This window comes from Leiobunum rupestre, chromosome 7 (genome assembly GCF_980474605.1).
Source record: "Leiobunum rupestre chromosome 7, qqLeiRupe1.1.hap1, whole genome shotgun sequence".
Lineage (NCBI taxonomy): Eukaryota > Metazoa > Arthropoda > Arachnida > Opiliones > Sclerosomatidae > Leiobunum > Leiobunum rupestre.
The window spans coordinates 52,552,135-52,570,570 of NC_143390.1; the positions used below are offsets into that span (position 1 = coordinate 52,552,135).

The 18,436-nt window shown below is 31.4% G+C and overlaps 1 protein-coding gene across 1 annotated transcript in view; it reads right to left on the bottom strand.

The window, feature by feature from the left end:
• Positions 1-423: 423 nt before the first annotated feature.
• Positions 424-18,436, bottom strand: part of LOC149937221 (alpha-(1,6)-fucosyltransferase-like) — a 29,303-nt gene continuing 11,290 nt past the window's right edge. Inside the window, exons 8-11 of the mRNA XM_090154123.1 lie at positions 15,555-15,744; positions 14,330-14,536; positions 12,244-12,397; positions 424-928 (exon numbers count right to left, since the gene is read on the bottom strand). Of these exons, the coding sequence (XP_090010249.1) occupies positions 566-928; positions 12,244-12,397; positions 14,330-14,536; positions 15,555-15,744 (914 nt within the window). The 3' untranslated portion in view covers positions 424-565. The remainder of the gene's footprint in view (positions 929-12,243; positions 12,398-14,329; positions 14,537-15,554; positions 15,745-18,436) is intronic.

An 18,436-nucleotide genomic window follows, 5' to 3' on the forward strand; every position in this document is an offset into this window, starting at 1 on the left:
GATATTTTTTTAGTAGTCCGCCTTACTAGTGAGCCTCCTTTCTTAATTCAATTTAGTAGTCATTGAGTAGTGGGGTAAAAAGGGGGTAGCCAACATTTTGGTTTACCCGTCAGAATTAAAATAGGAGTTTATTATCCGTTGAGTTACATGATTTTAAAAATTACCTTCGAAGAAAATTAAAAAAAATCGAAACGGGTCTATTATTTAGCCTAAAATTGAATAAATAAAAACGCAATTCATCGCCCATGTAATATTAATTAATTAAATAGTAACCACTAATATTTATTAACAGTTTTATTTTCCGAATATTAAAAATAGATTTTTTAATTGACAATAAGTTGAATTTTTAATAATTATTCATTAATTGACAAACAAATTAATTAGTTTTTGCGTTTTGATTTTAAGCCTTATAGGACAAATCTAATAAATAACGCTTTTAATAGGAGTTCGAAACCAAATCTTTCTTCGCTTTTAATGACTTCATCACGCACCAAAAAAAAGGTTTTGAATCATCACGCGGTAAAATAAACCATGCTAGAGCGAGGACAATATTTCAATGAATATTTCAGTCATCGTACAATATCTTCGTTTTAAAGTTGGGAATAGTTCCGATTTCTGCAGTGCGAACATTTTTCCATTGACTGAAGCCGTTTTGTAGTTTCCCGTTCATGGCGTGCTTGTCGAAGGCGTACGGGTCAGTGAGCTCCAGCACGTCGCCCACAGCGGCTGCCAACTGGCCGGCGCCTTCGTTCAGGTGGTCGTAGATGACCACTCTCCTCGGCGGCTCTGCCCAGGCGTAATGGTGGGGCACGTCCAACGAATGCACTCGCGGAAGAACTTCGGCATTGGCGGACATGAGCGCTTCCGGAGAATCATCTTCAGCCATAGATTTCAAGTAATTTGAAAGTTCAAATGCCAAACGACCTAACTATAAAAACATTAACGTCAGTCTCAAAATTACTAGTGGTCCGACATTTGCAAATATTGGATATGGGATTTTGAGTCCTAAAGTTATTTCAGAAATCAGAAACTTATTAAAGGATTTCAGGGAACAATTTTTGTGTTGATTTCTGTATTAAAATTCTGATTTCGAGATTTTGTAACTGATTTTCACTCAGATTTCAATATTTTCCAGTTGATTTGGAGATTTCTAAAATATTTTTATTGAGTGTACGGGATTTGTACCAATGTCGACCCCTCGCGAAAAAACCTTTTGTCAAAATTCGTCCGAAACCCTTTATAATGAAATAAATTCTAATTCAGTCAACCAAACTTTTTACATAAAATTCCAATAAGCAAGAGTTATAATTATAATAAGTGAAAAGCATTTTATATAGGTAATTATAAATTTAAATTCAAAATTCATAATTAAAATGTATATTTGTATTGTGATTTTTTAATTAAATCTTTCTATAACGTAAATTAAGTGGTTTTACCTTATTTTGCTTATTATCTGATAAGAAATAGTTCTTAAATTATTTTCAGAAATTTGTGTTTAGCCGCCTCTGTAACTCATTCGCTCCACCTTTCGATACTTGGGAGGTACTCAAACACGTACTAACCGCTGAGTAAAAGTTGTTAAACGAAGTTATCGACTCAAAGAGCAGGTATTTTATTGCTCAACGTTATAGTGAGGTCAGCACGTACGACGAATGTTGTGAACATTAAATTAAGTGTTTAAAACAATCTAATGATTGATAGTTCTAGTCTTTTTCATTTAAAAATGCAAAGTAAGTACAAAAATAATTACGGCTTAGTGGTTTGTCGTAAGTCCCACATGCCAATGATGTTTATTCAAAAAGTCGTCTAGCGACATTTAATGCCCTTAAATCGGGAATTACTGAACACAGCCCTTACTTCTCCACGAGCCATTCGCTAACCATTTCTGGCGCTAGTAGTATGGGCTCGTAAATGAACAGAGTGGTCCCTGTTATACAGCTAGGATTGCGTGATTTACGATTTGTGCTCGACCCACAATTTTTAAATAGTAGAAGGAAAGTGAGGTCGACACTCCGAACCCGGGTTCGGGTTTGGGTTCGGGATCGAAATCCGGGATTTAAGGGATGAAATGGGGGTAAAATCATCGAAAAGTCAATGTATTTAGGGTATTTCTCGCGACGATTTGTTTTCCCGTATATCAACATATTGTGTCCAGGCCAACTTGTTCATTTATCTACGCTTATCTCGAAAGATACTTGAACGTATATCTTATCATGTTTTATCGTACGGAATAAGTTGAAATGATGTAAAAATTGATAACCTAGGCGACGCGTGCGCAGATTACCCCGGGGGACGCGGTTAATTTGAATTGAAGTGTTTTGACGTCATGGAATATTCGTTGTTAAAGTAGAATGGAAATATTTTTAAACTTCATTTTAATATCATTGTAGTATGCTTGACACTTGAACCAATCTCACGAGTATTTCTTAAAACGAATATCTCGATCGCGTTTTATCGTACGAAATAAGTAGAAATTATGTAAGTTGTATGATTGATAACCTAGGCAGGAAGATAGCGCGCGCGTGCGCGGATTACCTGGGAGGCGTGGATTACCTGGGAGGCGCGGATTGCCCGGGCGCGCGGTTAATTTGAATTTAAAACATGGATTCCCTCTCCGAAATAATTCATGTACCCAAAATTGGACCGCAAGTTTTTTTTCTTTTAGGGGAATCTCTATGGGAGTTTAACATTACAATAAAGCTAATAGGTCCAGTTTGGGGTACTTTTGGTCCGAAATAGGGTACATAGGGCCGAAAATGGTGACTTTGGTCGTTTTAAGGGTACTTTTGTTCTATTTTGGTCCATTTTTGGGTACATCAGAAAAGCAGTTGGAAAAACGAAGAGCCTTATTTTTTTTTTCCCACCCATCTCCAAACTCCAAAAATGTATTGCTTTAATTTATTTATCGCTTCCCACTGGTTTAAGGGGTTTTCCCCCGAGTTCTTCGGTTTCCCCTTCCATAAAAACTTGTCTAGGTTAACGGTAATAGTTAGTGTAGTTAGTTGTTGGCTCGATCTCGTGGCATGCAGGGCTTGCCACCACCCTCCTACGCATTGTAACCCGGCCACCTGAATTAAGGGCTTCAAAAGTCGCATGATGACTTAGGCCTAAGGTGGTGCCTTGGGTATTAGCCTAGCTGATTATTATTATTATTATAGGTATAAAATAAGATAAAAACCACTTACCTATATTTTAATTACGGTAAATTAAAAATACTTAATTAGTGTACTAAGTTACGTTTAAAAGAACCTTTTGTAACAATTCCAATATGTAAATATAGGTATAAGGATTGAAAAAATACTTAAAGTGGTTTTACTGATAAACTCTAAAGGAATTTAACTTTAAAGGGTATCTTAGATTATTGTTTTTAATTTTATTCAAGTTGAAAACGTATTAAGAGTCCTTCAAAGTACTATAAAAGGATTTTATTTACGAACTTAATTCATATTTTCTTCAAACTTTCAATTCGCTTTTATTACTATTTAAATACGGTAAAATATAATTCTTATACACAAATATAGTCAGAAAGATACTATAAAACACTAAAATTAAAATTAAATTAAATTTGTGTGGATAAGATTTGTAAATATCATTTTGAAACTAATAACTTTCACGCTTTATTTAAGTCAAGCCAATAAAAACAATTACCTATATTTTAAATACGGTAAAATATAAATACATTTCCGATATGTAAATAGGTAGAATAACACTATGAAAAGTTCCTTTTTCTTCTTTTAATACGACAACACACAACTCTGATACGCAAATATATAAAGAAAATATAAAAAAAATTTACTCTACGTTCGATACGTTAAAATACATTTCCGATACACAAATATAGATAAAGAAATACTATAAAATGTAAAAAGGTAGAAAAATACTACACATTAACCATTATGAATTTAAGCTTACAACATCCTTCACGTATAGAGCATAACATATATGTTCAGAGTTAACTTGTTTCCTCGTTATCTTTATCGCATGTGTTTTAAATAGCGTATGGAATAAGTTAAGAATGTACTGAAATGGTGTATGTTTAAACCTCGTAGAATAAAGAGTAAAACATATGTTCAGAGTCGGCTTGATTACTAAAGCGAATAACACAGAGACGTTTCCGGTGTAGTCACGTAGGAAGAAAAATACTACAACACTCTCTATACTCTACATTCAACACGTTAAAATATACTTCCGAAATGCCAATATAGGTAGTAAAATACTACAAAATCTCTATACTTTACCTTCAATACGTTAAATTACATTCCAATATGTAAATATAGGAGGAAAAATACTACAAAAGCCTCTTTTCTTGGCGTTCAATATGTTAAAATAGATTTCTGAAATGCAAATGTAGGTAGTAAATACTACAAAATCTCTATACTCTACCTTCAATACGTTAAATTACATTCCAATATGTAAATATAGGTAGTAAATACTACAAAAGCCTCTTTTCTTGGCGTTCAATATGTTAAAATAGATTTCTGAAATGCAAATATAGGTAGTAAATACTACAAAAGCCTCTTTTCTTGGCGTTCAATATGTTAAAATAGATTTCTGAAATGCAAATATAGGTAGTAATTACTACAATTTAAAAAACGTTGGTAAAAAGAATATCATTTTAACTTATTTAATTGTGTTTTTTACCCAACGAAGCATTTATTTGAATAAAAGTGGTATTTATTTAAATAACCAATAGTTAAATAAAAATTGTTAAATGTTTAAATAATCGAAAGTGAACAAGCCTATTTTTTAAATAAAACAAACAGACTTTAGAGTTGATAAGATTTGTAAATATCATTTGAAACTAATAATTTTCACGCTTTATTTAAGTCAAGCAATTACATTTTTAAAAATGAAAGAAGTTAAACAATATAAAAATTTGTAAATATTGTAAATATTTTTAGGTAATAAAGAAATTAAGAAATGTTTTAATTAAAATATCTTTCATTTTCTACTACATTTTTAAAAATGAAAGAAGTTTAACAATATAATTATTCTAATATAATTTCAAAATCAGGTATTATTTAAAGTAATATATATATATATATATATATATTGGAATTGTTACAAAAGGTTCTTTTAAACGTAACTTAGTACATTAATTTATTTTGGAAGTTCAAAACGTATTAAGAGCCCTTCAGAGTACTATAAAAGGATTTCATTTACAAACTAAATTAATATTTTCTTCAAACTTTCAATTCGTTATAATTCGAATTTAAATGAAAACATCATGGATTATAGGTGCGTAATCTACTATTAGACCGAACGGATTAAAAAATACTTAAAGTAAGTGGTTTTACTGATAAACTAAAGGAATTTAACTTTAAAGGGTATCTTAGATTATTGTTTTTAATATTATTCAAATTCAAAACGTATAAAGAGTCCTTCAAAGTAATTTAAAAGAATTTTATTTACGAACTAAATCCATATTTTAGAAGTTAGTTTGTATGAAATACTTACTAATACCTGAAAAATGGACTTTAGAGGTGATAAGATTTGTAAATATCATTTGAAACTAATAATTTTCACGCTTTATTTAAGTCAAGCAATTACATTTTTAAAAATGAAAGAAGTTAAACAATATAAAAATTTGTAAATATTGTAAATATTTTTAGGTAATAAAGAAATTAAGAAATGTTTTAATTAAAATATCTTTCATTTTCTACTACATTTTTAAAAATGAAAGAAGTTTAACAATATAATTATTCTAATATAATTTCAAAATCAGGTATTATTTAAAGTACAAATGCATAATTTAGTGAAGCAATTCTTATTTAAATACTTTTATTTAATTAATTTATGTATCTGAAATGTATTAATTGAAAAATAAGTGGGTTTTACTATTTATCACGGTTTTTTATATATATACATATATATTGGAATTGTTACAAAAGGTTCTTTTAAACGTAACTTAGTACATTAATTTATTTTGGAAGTTCAAAACGTATTAAGAGCCCGTCAGAGTACTATAAAAGGATTTCATTTACAAACTAAATTAATATTTTCTTCAAACTTTCAATTCGTTATAATTTGAATTTAAATGAAAACATCATGGATTATAGGTGCGTAATCTACTATTAGACCGAACTAATTAAAAAAAAAATACTTAAAGTAAGTGGTTTTACTGATAAACTCTAAAGGAATTTTGGAATTTTCTAGAATAGCAAAGTAAAACTAAAACGTAAACCAAGTTTAAAACGAAACTAATAACTGGGAGAAAGGTTGAAGTAAGTAATTTTTTTGATTTTTCGTTTTTTAATTTTTGAGTTCCCTATATTATTATAAACTAAATTAAATATAATTTATGAAAATTTGTGATAAAAGATCTGCTCCTTCGTGTTTTACATATATTTAAAAACTCGAGATTTTAATGAATTGTTTTCAAAGCATGAAAAATATAGCAGATCCTTTGATTTTAATTGTAGTTAGTAGTTACTTAAAAAAAAAGTCGCTAGCTGACTTGGAGCTGGTGTAGTTAAATTTTAAAAATGTGTATTTTAAATTTGTTTGTAAAAGTTTTTTTTGAAAAAGTTTAGTATTATAGTTTAAATTTATTAAATAAAATAAAATATAAATTATACATTTGGTTTAGTATTTTACTATTGCAAGTAAAATTAATAGTAATTTCAATTACTTTTTTAGTTTTTTTTTTGACCGACGGGGCTGGCGCGGACGCTGGGGCACGGGCGCCACCCGCGTCTCAATGTCTGACTATCATCTCGCAGTTCCATACTGGGCTATTTGACCATCAAAATGACCAAATACACGTATATTTGAACATTTCCTTGACTACATGACAGAAAAATTGTTTAAAGCTCCATCTACTTGGTTACAAAATTTGTTAAATACTTGGCTTTAAGGCCATCTAAATTAAAGTTAGAAGAAGCTAGACAAAGAGAAATTGTTCTGAAAAATAAAATTAAAGATATAAAAACTAACCAATAGTATTTCGAATACCAAATAATTCGACGTATTTGTTTTTAAAATAACTAAATAGTTTGCATATTTGTCAAAAAAAAAACTAAAAAAGTAATTGAAATTACTATTAATTTTACTTGCAATAGTAAAATACTAAACCAAATGTATAATTTATATTTTATTTTATTTAATAAATTTAAACTATAATACTAAACTTTTTCAAAAAAAACTTTTACAAACAAATTTAAAATACACATTTTTAAAATTTAACTACACCAGCTCCAAGTCAGCTAGCGACTTTTTTTTTAAGTAACTACTAACTACAATTAAAATCAAAGGATCTGCTATATTTTTCATGCTTTGAAAACAATTCATTAAAATCTCGAGTTTTTAAATATATGTAAAACACGAAGGAGCAGATCTTTTATCACAAATTTTCATAAATTATATTTAATTTAGTTTATAATAATATAGGGAACTCAAAAATTAAAAAACGAAAAATCAAAAAAATTACTTACTTCAACCTTTCTCCCAGTTATTAGTTTCGTTTTAAACTTGGTTTACGTTTTAGTTTTACTTTGCTATTCTAGAAAATTCCAAAATTCCTTTAGAGTTTATCAGTAAAACCACTTACTTTAAGTATTTTTTTTTTAATTAGTTCGGTCTAATAGTAGATTACGCACCTATAATCCATGATGTTTTCATTTAAATTCAAATTATAACGAATTGAAAGTTTGAAGAAAATATTAATTTAGTTTGTAAATGAAATCCTTTTATAGTACTCTGACGGGCTCTTAATACGTTTTGAACTTCCAAAATAAATTAATGTACTAAGTTACGTTTAAAAGAACCTTTTGTAACAATTCCAATATATATGTATATATATAAAAAACCGTGATAAATAGTAAAACCCACTTATTTTTCAATTAATACATTTCAGATACACAAATTAATTAAATAAAAGTATTTAAATAAGAATTGCTTCACTAAATTATGCATTTGTACTTTAAATAATACCTGATTTTGAAATTATATTAGAATAATTATATTGTTAAACTTCTTTCATTTTTAAAAATGTAGTAGAAAATGAAAGATATTTTAATTAAAACATTTCTTAATTTCTTTATTACCTAAAAATATTTACAATATTTACAAATTTTTATATTGTTTAACTTCTTTCATTTTTAAAAATGTAATTGCTTGACTTAAATAAAGCGTGAAAATTATTAGTTTCAAATGATATTTACAAATCTTATCACCTCTAAAGTCCATTTTTCAGGTATTAGTAAGTATTTCATACAAACTAACTTCTAAAATATGGATTTAGTTCGTAAATAAAATTCTTTTAAATTACTTTGAAGGACTCTTTATACGTTTTGAATTTGAATAATATTAAAAACAATAATCTAAGATACCCTTTAAAGTTAAATTCCTTTAGTTTATCAGTAAAACCACTTACTTTAAGTATTTTTTAATCCGTTCGGTCTAATAGTAGATTACGCACCTATAATCCATGATGTTTTCATTTAAATTCGAATTATAACGAATTGAAAGTTTGAAGAAAATATTAATTTAGTTTGTAAATGAAATCCTTTTATAGTACTCTGAAGGGCTCTTAATACGTTTTGAACTTCCAAAATAAATTAATGTACTAAGTTACGTTTAAAAGAACCTTTTGTAACAATTCCAATATATATATATATATATATATATTACTTTAAATAATACCTGATTTTGAAATTATATTAGAATAATTATATTGTTAAACTTCTTTCATTTTTAAAAATGTAGTAGAAAATGAAAGATATTTTAATTAAAACATTTCTTAATTTCTTTATTACCTAAAAATATTTACAATATTTACAAATTTTTATATTGTTTAACTTCTTTCATTTTTAAAAATGTAATTGCTTGACTTAAATAAAGCGTGAAAATTATTAGTTTCAAATGATATTTACAAATCTTATCAACTCTAAAGTCTGTTTGTTTTATTTAAAAAATAGGCTTGTTCACTTTCGATTATTTAAACATTTAACAATTTTTATTTAACTATTGGTTATTTAAATAAATACCACTTTTATTCAAATAAATGCTTCGTTGGGTAAAAAACACAATTAAATAAGTTAAAATGATATTCTTTTTACCAACGTTTTTTAAATTGTAGTAATTACTACCTATATTTGCATTTCAGAAATCTATTTTAACATATTGAACGCCAAGAAAAGAGGCTTTTGTAGTATTTACTACCTATATTTGCATTTCAGAAATCTATTTTAACATATTGAACGCCAAGAAAAGAGGCTTTTGTAGTATTTACTACCTATATTTACATATTGGAATGTAATTTAACGTATTGAAGGTAGAGTATAGAGATTTTGTAGTATTTACTACCTACATTTGCATTTCAGAAATCTATTTTAACATATTGAACGCCAAGAAAAGAGGCTTTTGTAGTATTTTTCCTCCTATATTTACATATTGGAATGTAATTTAACGTATTGAAGGTAAAGTATAGAGATTTTGTAGTATTTTACTACCTATATTGGCATTTCGGAAGTATATTTTAACGTGTTGAATGTAGAGTATAGAGAGTGTTGTAGTATTTTTCTTCCTACGTGACTACACCGGAAACGTCTCTGTGTTATTCGCTTTAGTAATCAAGCCGACTCTGAACATATGTTTTACTCTTTATTCTACGAGGTTTAAACATACACCATTTCAGTACATTCTTAACTTATTCCATACGCTATTTAAAACACATGCGATAAAGATAACGAGGAAACAAGTTAACTCTGAACATATATGTTATGCTCTATACGTGAAGGATGTTGTAAGCTTAAATTCATAATGGTTAATGTGTAGTATTTTTCTACCTTTTTACATTTTATAGTATTTCTTTATCTATATTTGTGTATCGGAAATGTATTTTAACGTATCGAACGTAGAGTAAATTTTTTTTATATTTTCTTTATATATTTGCGTATCAGAGTTGTGTGTTGTCGTATTAAAAGAAGAAAAAGGAACTTTTCATAGTGTTATTCTACCTATTTACATATCGGAAATGTATTTATATTTTACCGTATTTAAAATATAGGTAATTGTTTTTATTGGCTTGACTTAAATAAAGCGTGAAAGTTATTAGTTTCAAAATGATATTTACAAATCTTATCCACACAAATTTAATTTAATTTTAATTTTAGTGTTTTATAGTATCTTTCTGACTATATTTGTGTATAAGAATTATATTTTACCGTATTTAAATAGTAATAAAAGCGAATTGAAAGTTTGAAGAAAATATGAATTAAGTTCGTAAATAAAATCCTTTTATAGTACTTTGAAGGACTCTTAATACGTTTTCAACTTGAATAAAATTAAAAACAATAATCTAAGATACCCTTTAAAGTTAAATTCCTTTAGAGTTTATCAGTAAAACCACTTTAAGTATTTTTTCAATCCTTATACCTATATTTACATATTGGAATTGTTACAAAAGGTTCTTTTAAACGTAACTTAGTACACTAATTAAGTATTTTTAATTTACCGTAATTAAAATATAGGTAAGTGGTTTTTATCTTATTTTATACCTATAATAATAATAATAATCAGCTAGGCTAATACCCAAGGCACCACCTTAGGCCTAAGTCATCATGCGACTTTTGAAGCCCTTAATTCAGGTGGCCGGGTTACAATGCGTAGGAGGGTGGTGGCAAGCCCTGCATGCCACGAGATCGAGCCAACAGCTCCCTACACTAACTATTACCGTTAACCTAGACAAGTTTTTATGGAAGGGGAAACCGAAGAACTCGGGGGAAAACCCCTTAAACCAGTGGGAAGCGATAAATAAATTAAAGCAATACATTTTTGGAGTTTGGAGATGGGTGGGAAAAAAAAAATAAGGCTCTTCGTTTTTCCAACTGCTTTTCTGATGTACCCAAAAATTGACCAAAATAGAACAAAAGTACCCTTAAAACGACCAAAGTCACCATTTTCGGCCCTATGTACCCTATTTCGGACCAAAAGTACCCCAAACTGGACCTATTAGCTTTATTGTAATGTTAAACTCCCATAGAGATTCCCCTAAAAGAAAAAAAACTTGCGGTCCAATTTTGGGTACATGAATTATTTCGGAGAGGGAATCCATGTTTTAAATTCAAATTAACCGCGCGCCCGGGCAATCCGCGCCTCCCAGGTAATCCGCGCACGCGCGCGCTATCTTCCTGCCTAGGTTATCAATCATACAACTTACATAATTTCTACTTATTTCGTACGATAAAACGCGATCGAGATATTCGTTTTAAGAAATACTCGTGAGATTGGTTCAAGTGTCAAGCATACTACAATGATATTAAAATGAAGTTTAAAAATATTTCCATTCTACTTTAACAACGAATATTCCATGACGTCAAAACACTTCAATTCAAATTAACCGCGTCCCCCGGGGTAATCTGCGCACGCGTCGCCTAGGTTATCAATTTTTACATCATTTCAACTTATTCCGTACGATAAAACATGATAAGATATACGTTCAAGTATCTTTCGAGATAAGCGTAGATAAATGAACAAGTTGGCCTGGACACAATATGTTGATATACGGGAAAACAAATCGTCGCGAGAAATACCCTAAATACATTGACTTTTCGATGATTTTACCCCCATTTCATCCCTTAAATCCCGGATTTCGATCCCGAACCCAAACCCGAACCCGGGTTCGGAGTGTCGACCTCACTTTCCTTCTACTTTAAATTCTTATTTTTTTAAATTTTACAAAATATATTTTAATGAGGTAAAAATAACCCCATATTAATGAAAACTATAATGCTTAAACTAATTTGATCATACCTCAATTACGTCTCTATTTCGGGAAAATAAATGTAACTTCCATTTTTTTAAGTAAATTATTACCTTAACCAATTTCGGTGTTTGTGACTTTCGAAAAAACAGAACCATCCCGCTCATAAGGGTTTGAAGGGTTTTGGCCCTAATTTTCCAATAAATAATCCGGTTCAAAAATTGAATTAATGCCAGCTCACGGCTTTGGAGACTCTCAGGCGCTTTGAATCAATTTTCTATACTCAACGCCTTTGTTAAATTGGAAACCCTTCGCAGCTGCTAAACACATATTCGAGAGTTTCAATGCCGGCACCATGATTTTATTACCGCTGGTATTAAAAATTGTGGGCTTTAATATAATTTTAAGTGCGAAGGTTTTAAGACCTAGTTAGTTTGTACTAACAAACTTTTATCGAGTTAATGACAGATGTCACGGATTAGAATAAAATACACAAGAAGGGTTAAGAAGACCAAGAGTGCAGGACATAAGAGACTGACCCCTGAGGAGAGTGTGCAGACCAAGTAATCGGAGTCGGCGAGAAGGTAGAGGTCCACCAGAACCCCGTAGAGCGACGCGTTGTTGTAGCGAGTACTCTGCTCTTTGGCCAATTTTGAAACACCCTCTTGGAAAATGAAATTATATTCTGGAAATCTAACAGTTATTATCAATGTAAAGGTTTATATCAATGTTCGTAAATTTACATCTTTTCTAAGCCGTAAGCCTAAAAAGTTATGAATTTTTTTCGGCTTATATTTAATCTTCCTTATTTATTAGTGAAAAACATAATTTTCGCCTAGCTTTCATTAGTAAATAAATTATATTTTCTATGTATGATTTAGGAAATATTAGCTCTTCGTATAAGAATTTGGTAAACTTTTGAAGTTGAAGCTCTCAATTTAACCGGAAACGCTTATTATCTATATTAAATAGCTAATTATTTAATTTCTTTACTTAAATTGAATAAAATCATTTTTTAATACATTCGCAAACTTGTACTGATAGGCGTTATAAAATAATTACTAACACTGTTTAAAATGAGAGAAAATATTTAATAACAATGAAATGTGTTATTAAAATAGATTTTATAGTTTTAGAATACTAATGATGATATATGTACAAAGTTACTGTTTTAAAAAATAGTAATAATGTAGTTTTACCTATCCTATAAGGGGTATTACAATCACCGTGTCTGTCGGTGTATGTATGGGTGTGGGTGTGGTGGTGTGTGTCTGTCTGTCTGCGAACGCATATTCGGAGCAAAGTGTAATCGCTGCGTACGCAGTTTCTTAGAATTAGCTAAATGGTTTTTCCAAAATCGCCCTCTTTTTGTCATTGGGTGTAGTATAATTATCTTTTGCGAATTTTGATTGTACGTGAAGAATCTTCGACGTTTGGGAGGAACCGAGTGCTGAGGGTTACGGTAAAGTGTCAGGGTCTCCACCAAATATTCACGGTATACGTCATAGTATCATATAAAAATCGCGTCAGGCGGGTTTCAAACCTGAGCACTCCTGCATGGCAGGCGAGTGTTCGACCAATGAACACCGATGCATGTTACGATTCTTTGAAAATTATAAGCTCAGCTTAAGCGGAAGAGAATTTTAATAGTTTTTAAAATCTACATTTTTATGTATGAAATTTAAAAGGTCAAATCTTGTTTTATCGCAGTCAGCAGAGATAAGAGGTTTAAAGGGTAGAACCTGTGGGTGGTCCACTTAGTTAGTTTTTTGGTCTATCGGTACTTTTGAACCGTTAATGGTCATTTATGAATACAATTTCAAGTGGTATACAACGCGCTTTTTTCGTTTTGCTTACTTTACTCGTAACTTCGTAATTTATTTTACGTGTTTTCTTATCTCGCTTTAAATGTTTGATACATTTTCATTACTGTGGTTACGTTGGTTTTCTTTATTTTGAGATATGCGCTGTTGTTTAGCCTTCACTATTCAGTTAAGGATTTTTGGTGTGCGTTATAAGCCGGGAATTGTTAACGGTAAGGTGTTTTTCGTTTTGTCTATTAAAATTTTCATTACCTTGGGTATATGGATTGACATTTTCTGGATTCCTAAGTATATTAATTAACTTGTTACTTAATTGTGTTATTATAATATATTTTTCTATTGCCTATTTTTCTTGTTTGTCAATAATGTGGGGGATAATTCATGTCTACGATTTTTATTTGCATTTATTTTTATCGGCTTCGTTGGATTGTCGTTATGAGCCCACGCAGTTTTTATTAATGCTTTCACTTATAGTTTTGGTTTGCGCTGTAACTTTTGTTTTTCCATATAAATTTGACTGTTGAAGACCTATAATACAATGGGTTGGTTTTCTCTATAAAATAGTTTCTATTTTACGTTTCGTGAGAGAGCTTCAAATCCACTTTGAGTAAAGAAAACGTAGAGCGACCTTTGGTTGCGTATTCAAAATGAAACTAATTTGGTTTTAATGAATATTTAAATATTTTCTACTATTTTTACTGAAGAAAACTTTCGGCCACTCTATATTTCTAGAAACTAATGCTCAGATCTGACCAAGCAAAATCAACGCTCTATGAAATGAAATGTTTCAAAATATATTTACTTTTGTTTCAAATCTTCGAAGGCGGCGGGGTCATCCGTCGCCACAAAGACATTTCTGTGAGGGCGAGGTCCATTTTTGAAGGTCAAATTATTCCCTTCATTGGCCATGTCCAGCTGGTCGAAATATTGTCGCACTAACTGCATGTACTCCTCGTTGCTGTGGAAGCCGGCTTCTCTTCCAACTTTATCGCTTCTTCTTATTTGAATTCTACATTAGGGAAATTAAGTCAATTAATTCAGTTATCCGTTCAAATTTGCCATTTTAACAAATGGCTTGAAATATTAAATTCCTTCAGTTTGTGTCGATCTATCCGTGTCTCGTTATAGGCACTCAACCATTTGCCTTGGAGCGCTCACACGTTGGACAATTGTCATCATTGTATAATGCAAGATAATCCCTATAAGGTTTTTATTTATTTTATGATAACTGAATAAACATTAATCAAACACAATAAATTGGTAACACATAGATCTATGTTGTCAACCGTTGAAAGGACCCGCGAAAATATAAGATACTTCAATTTTTAATATCGCACCACGTGGATAAAACTATTTTCTTCGCTTGTATTTCCTTAAAAAGTTACTTTTAGTGCAGATTTTGTTACTTAGTGTTTTAAACTTGCTGGTTGAGTCATATTTAATGAAACTTGAATTTCACTCATTTCCGTATTTGAATTGTACAGGCGGATTGTATTTGCAACTAATAATAATAATCAGCTAGGCTAATACCCAAGGCACCACCTTAGGCCTAAGTCATCAAGCGACTTTTGAAGCCATTAATTCAGGTGGCCGGGTTGCGAATCGTATCTTACAATATAAGAATAGGAGTTCCTATATAAAATACGGGAGTTCACGTGTTTATGTTAGTTTTGTTGTTCTGTTAACGATAAAAGCGAGTGATCTGTTTAGTTTAGAGATGACGTGGAAAATTGCGGAGTCAATTTAGATTAAGGAATTGAACTGCGCGTGCCAACAAAAATACCATTTTTATACATGTTTTGACTAAATTATAGAAAGAGCTTACGTTCAACTCAACTAGCTGGACTTGGAACGAAGGAAGAGATTTTCATGAACGCTCGAAACCAAATAGATTGAATAAGTTGGCTAATCGTAGACCTGAGGCTATACACTACTAATACCATACATTTATAATTAAATTCAACAGAAGTGAGTCAGTAATTATTATATAATTAGACAGTAAAGCATACAGAATATTTCCAACGTACCCAACAATTGGTTTCTGGAATCCTATCCGTTCCTTTATGTTTCGGATGTATTCCAACAAATGGTCGTCGGGCCTGAGGATGTAGCCGACGAACTGTCCCCACCACCAGGGGAACGGATCGACCCCGAGCGACAAGATGTCCTGTTTCGCGGCCCTGGGCAGCCGGTATACATTGACTCTGTCATTTTTTCCTGAAGTGTCAAACCAGTCATTAAATGGAAACTTTTTATTTTTTATTATACATGTAGATCCGATTTGGTCAGATATACTTAGACCAGGGGCGATTTAACGCACTACGTGCCATCCGTACGAGTCTAAGGCTCCAATTTTTAAAATTAAACTTTACCAGATTTTAGAGGCATTAATTTGGTCACTGGAGTCAAAACATTTTGTTGTTTTTACCAAAAATATATTCGTAAGATTTTAGAATAACTTAAAATGATTTGAAAATATTGGCAAGTACATCAGATTAACAGTCCATTCAATTTGGCATAAACTTAAGCAGATTACCCTGGTATAATATTTGTGGTGAAATATTAGCATATATATGAAAAATAGCCTAGATTATCATCGGACTGATTTTCACGGTTATTGCGCAATCTAAGTTTCGTTCGCAACAAAGCCCCTAGTGTCTAAAATATGGCCTAAATAGAAATATAATAATGCTTAGGACGTTAATACGCTACTCAGATTAGTTGCGAGTTCAAGTCGTAGCTGGGCGGGAGGGTCGGTATTAAAAATAGGTTCGGTTAGAAAATTAGTATTGAAACAATAGGAAGTGTCATACTTAAGGGTATTATGTTACTTATGATATTAGTTAGATTTAATATTAGGAATATTTGGCAGAGTTGAAGGTACTGATAGATCAAAATATGGATATGAAAAAGTTATTAAAGAACTTAGCAAACGGTTGAAAACCGTATTAATTGAAAAAGTTGTTTCGGAATTCAACATATTTTTAGAGAACGGCATTTTTATTATTCCTGACGGTTTAAAGACTCTTCAGTTCATGCAAGGAAAGATCTAATATGATTTAAACACTTTGTGCCAAGCACTATGGAATAGATCCTAATACCGGAAAAACATCTGAATCAACTAATCCGACGGTTTCTGCCATATTTCTGGATGATGAAATCTAGCAGACGATTAATAAAAACTATGGGTGAATTATACAAATGCCTGTATATTTGTAATAACCAATCAAACGCAAGGCTTTTCACGTCATTTATGGCGGTATAAGCGTCTTTGGCCCCGCCCAGAATGTTCCGCCACAAAATAACACCGGGGATGTGGGGAGATATTCATTCCAAGTAGCGATATGGATTCCTGACGGTACCTACATGTACAAGTCATGAAAATAACAATCGCTTCAAATGGCCACGGTTTTTCGTTAAACAATTACACAAAGTTTTGGTTTTGGTATGGAGCATCTTTCGAAGTCTCTTCACGAGTACAGATGTCGGATGGCGTTAGGACTCAGGAATATTAACTTCCGAAGCAATATACATTTTTGAAAATTATTTATGTATATTGTATACTTATTTAACTATTAATTACTATAATTAGCCCGTTAGTCACTATAATGTTTCTAAAGTTGTGGAAACTGAAGTTTACTTAAATGAAAGGAATATTTTTCAGCATTGAACGTTAGTTTATACTCATTTTAAATTTAATTTCTTTATAACTCGAATAAAACTAGCTCCTAACAAATAACTCGATAACCCGACTCGTAAAATATATTACTCGAGGATTTTTCTTCATTACCATAGAAATCGGATAACAAACTAGAACGATTTTTGAAATTTTGTCCTGGGTTCCGATTAGAACTTTTAAAAAACCCTGCCTTTGGTTCATGCTTTTCGTTTGGCTGGCAACGAAAGTTACGCCATCGGTGCCAAACTGGTGAACTAACACTCCATTTCGCCTAAGATTAAATGGCCGACTTTAGCTCGACGCTAACGCGGTTTTTTATAAATCTTTAAAGTAACTTATGTTTTATTAAAGTTGAAGAATGGCTCAAAACTGCGTAATCAAATCGTGTAAGAGTACATACTCAAAATAAAACATCTGTAGGGGATTTTCTACCAAAATCCTACGTCGCCCTCCTAGCCTAAAGGAGACCCAGCGACCACTCCTACATTAATTAAAAAAAAGGGTCCTCCCTCCCGCGTAACCTTCGGGGTTAGCGAGTTTGAATAGGGTTGTCTAGGGGTAATTATTTGCTTATTTGCTAAATTGAAAGTTGCCATTGAAGTTCCAAAATAATCGTAAACATTTAATTAGGGACAGAAAACAAAACAAGACTAAATGCACTGTTACAAATAAAAATTACCAATCCTACGACATATTAAAAACAGAATAAATGATAGAACGTTAATAGTTTTAAATGTACATAATTGAGACAAAGACAGTTTTTGGATGACGCTAGGCGGCGTTAATAATTACGTTTAGTACTAAATACTTAAGTGGTTGGTCCAGGTGGATGGTCCATGCTCGAGGTGGCCTCTACCGCACAGGATTGATGTCCGGAACGCGCACCAATTCGCGCAGGCTTTACCGTATATGGTATCAACTATAGTTGAACCCGGCTCCGGCCATAATCGCCCGATCACTCGGTTTACCGGTTATGACAACTCTACCCGTTAGTTGCGACAGAGTTTATCGCGGGTTTAGGCAGCTTTCCATCTCCCGCTTCGATTTTCGAAGTCCGCACCTTTTAAACATTGGGAGTTATTTTTAGTTTTCGGCACGTTTGAGATCCAGAGCGATTCTGTCTCAAAAAGGGCGAACACCCTAGTTTTGTTTCTGGCCAAAGTCACGTGTCTCGTGATGGCGCGAACTTTCACCCCAATCAACGGGCTCGGGACCAAACGTCTTGAGAGG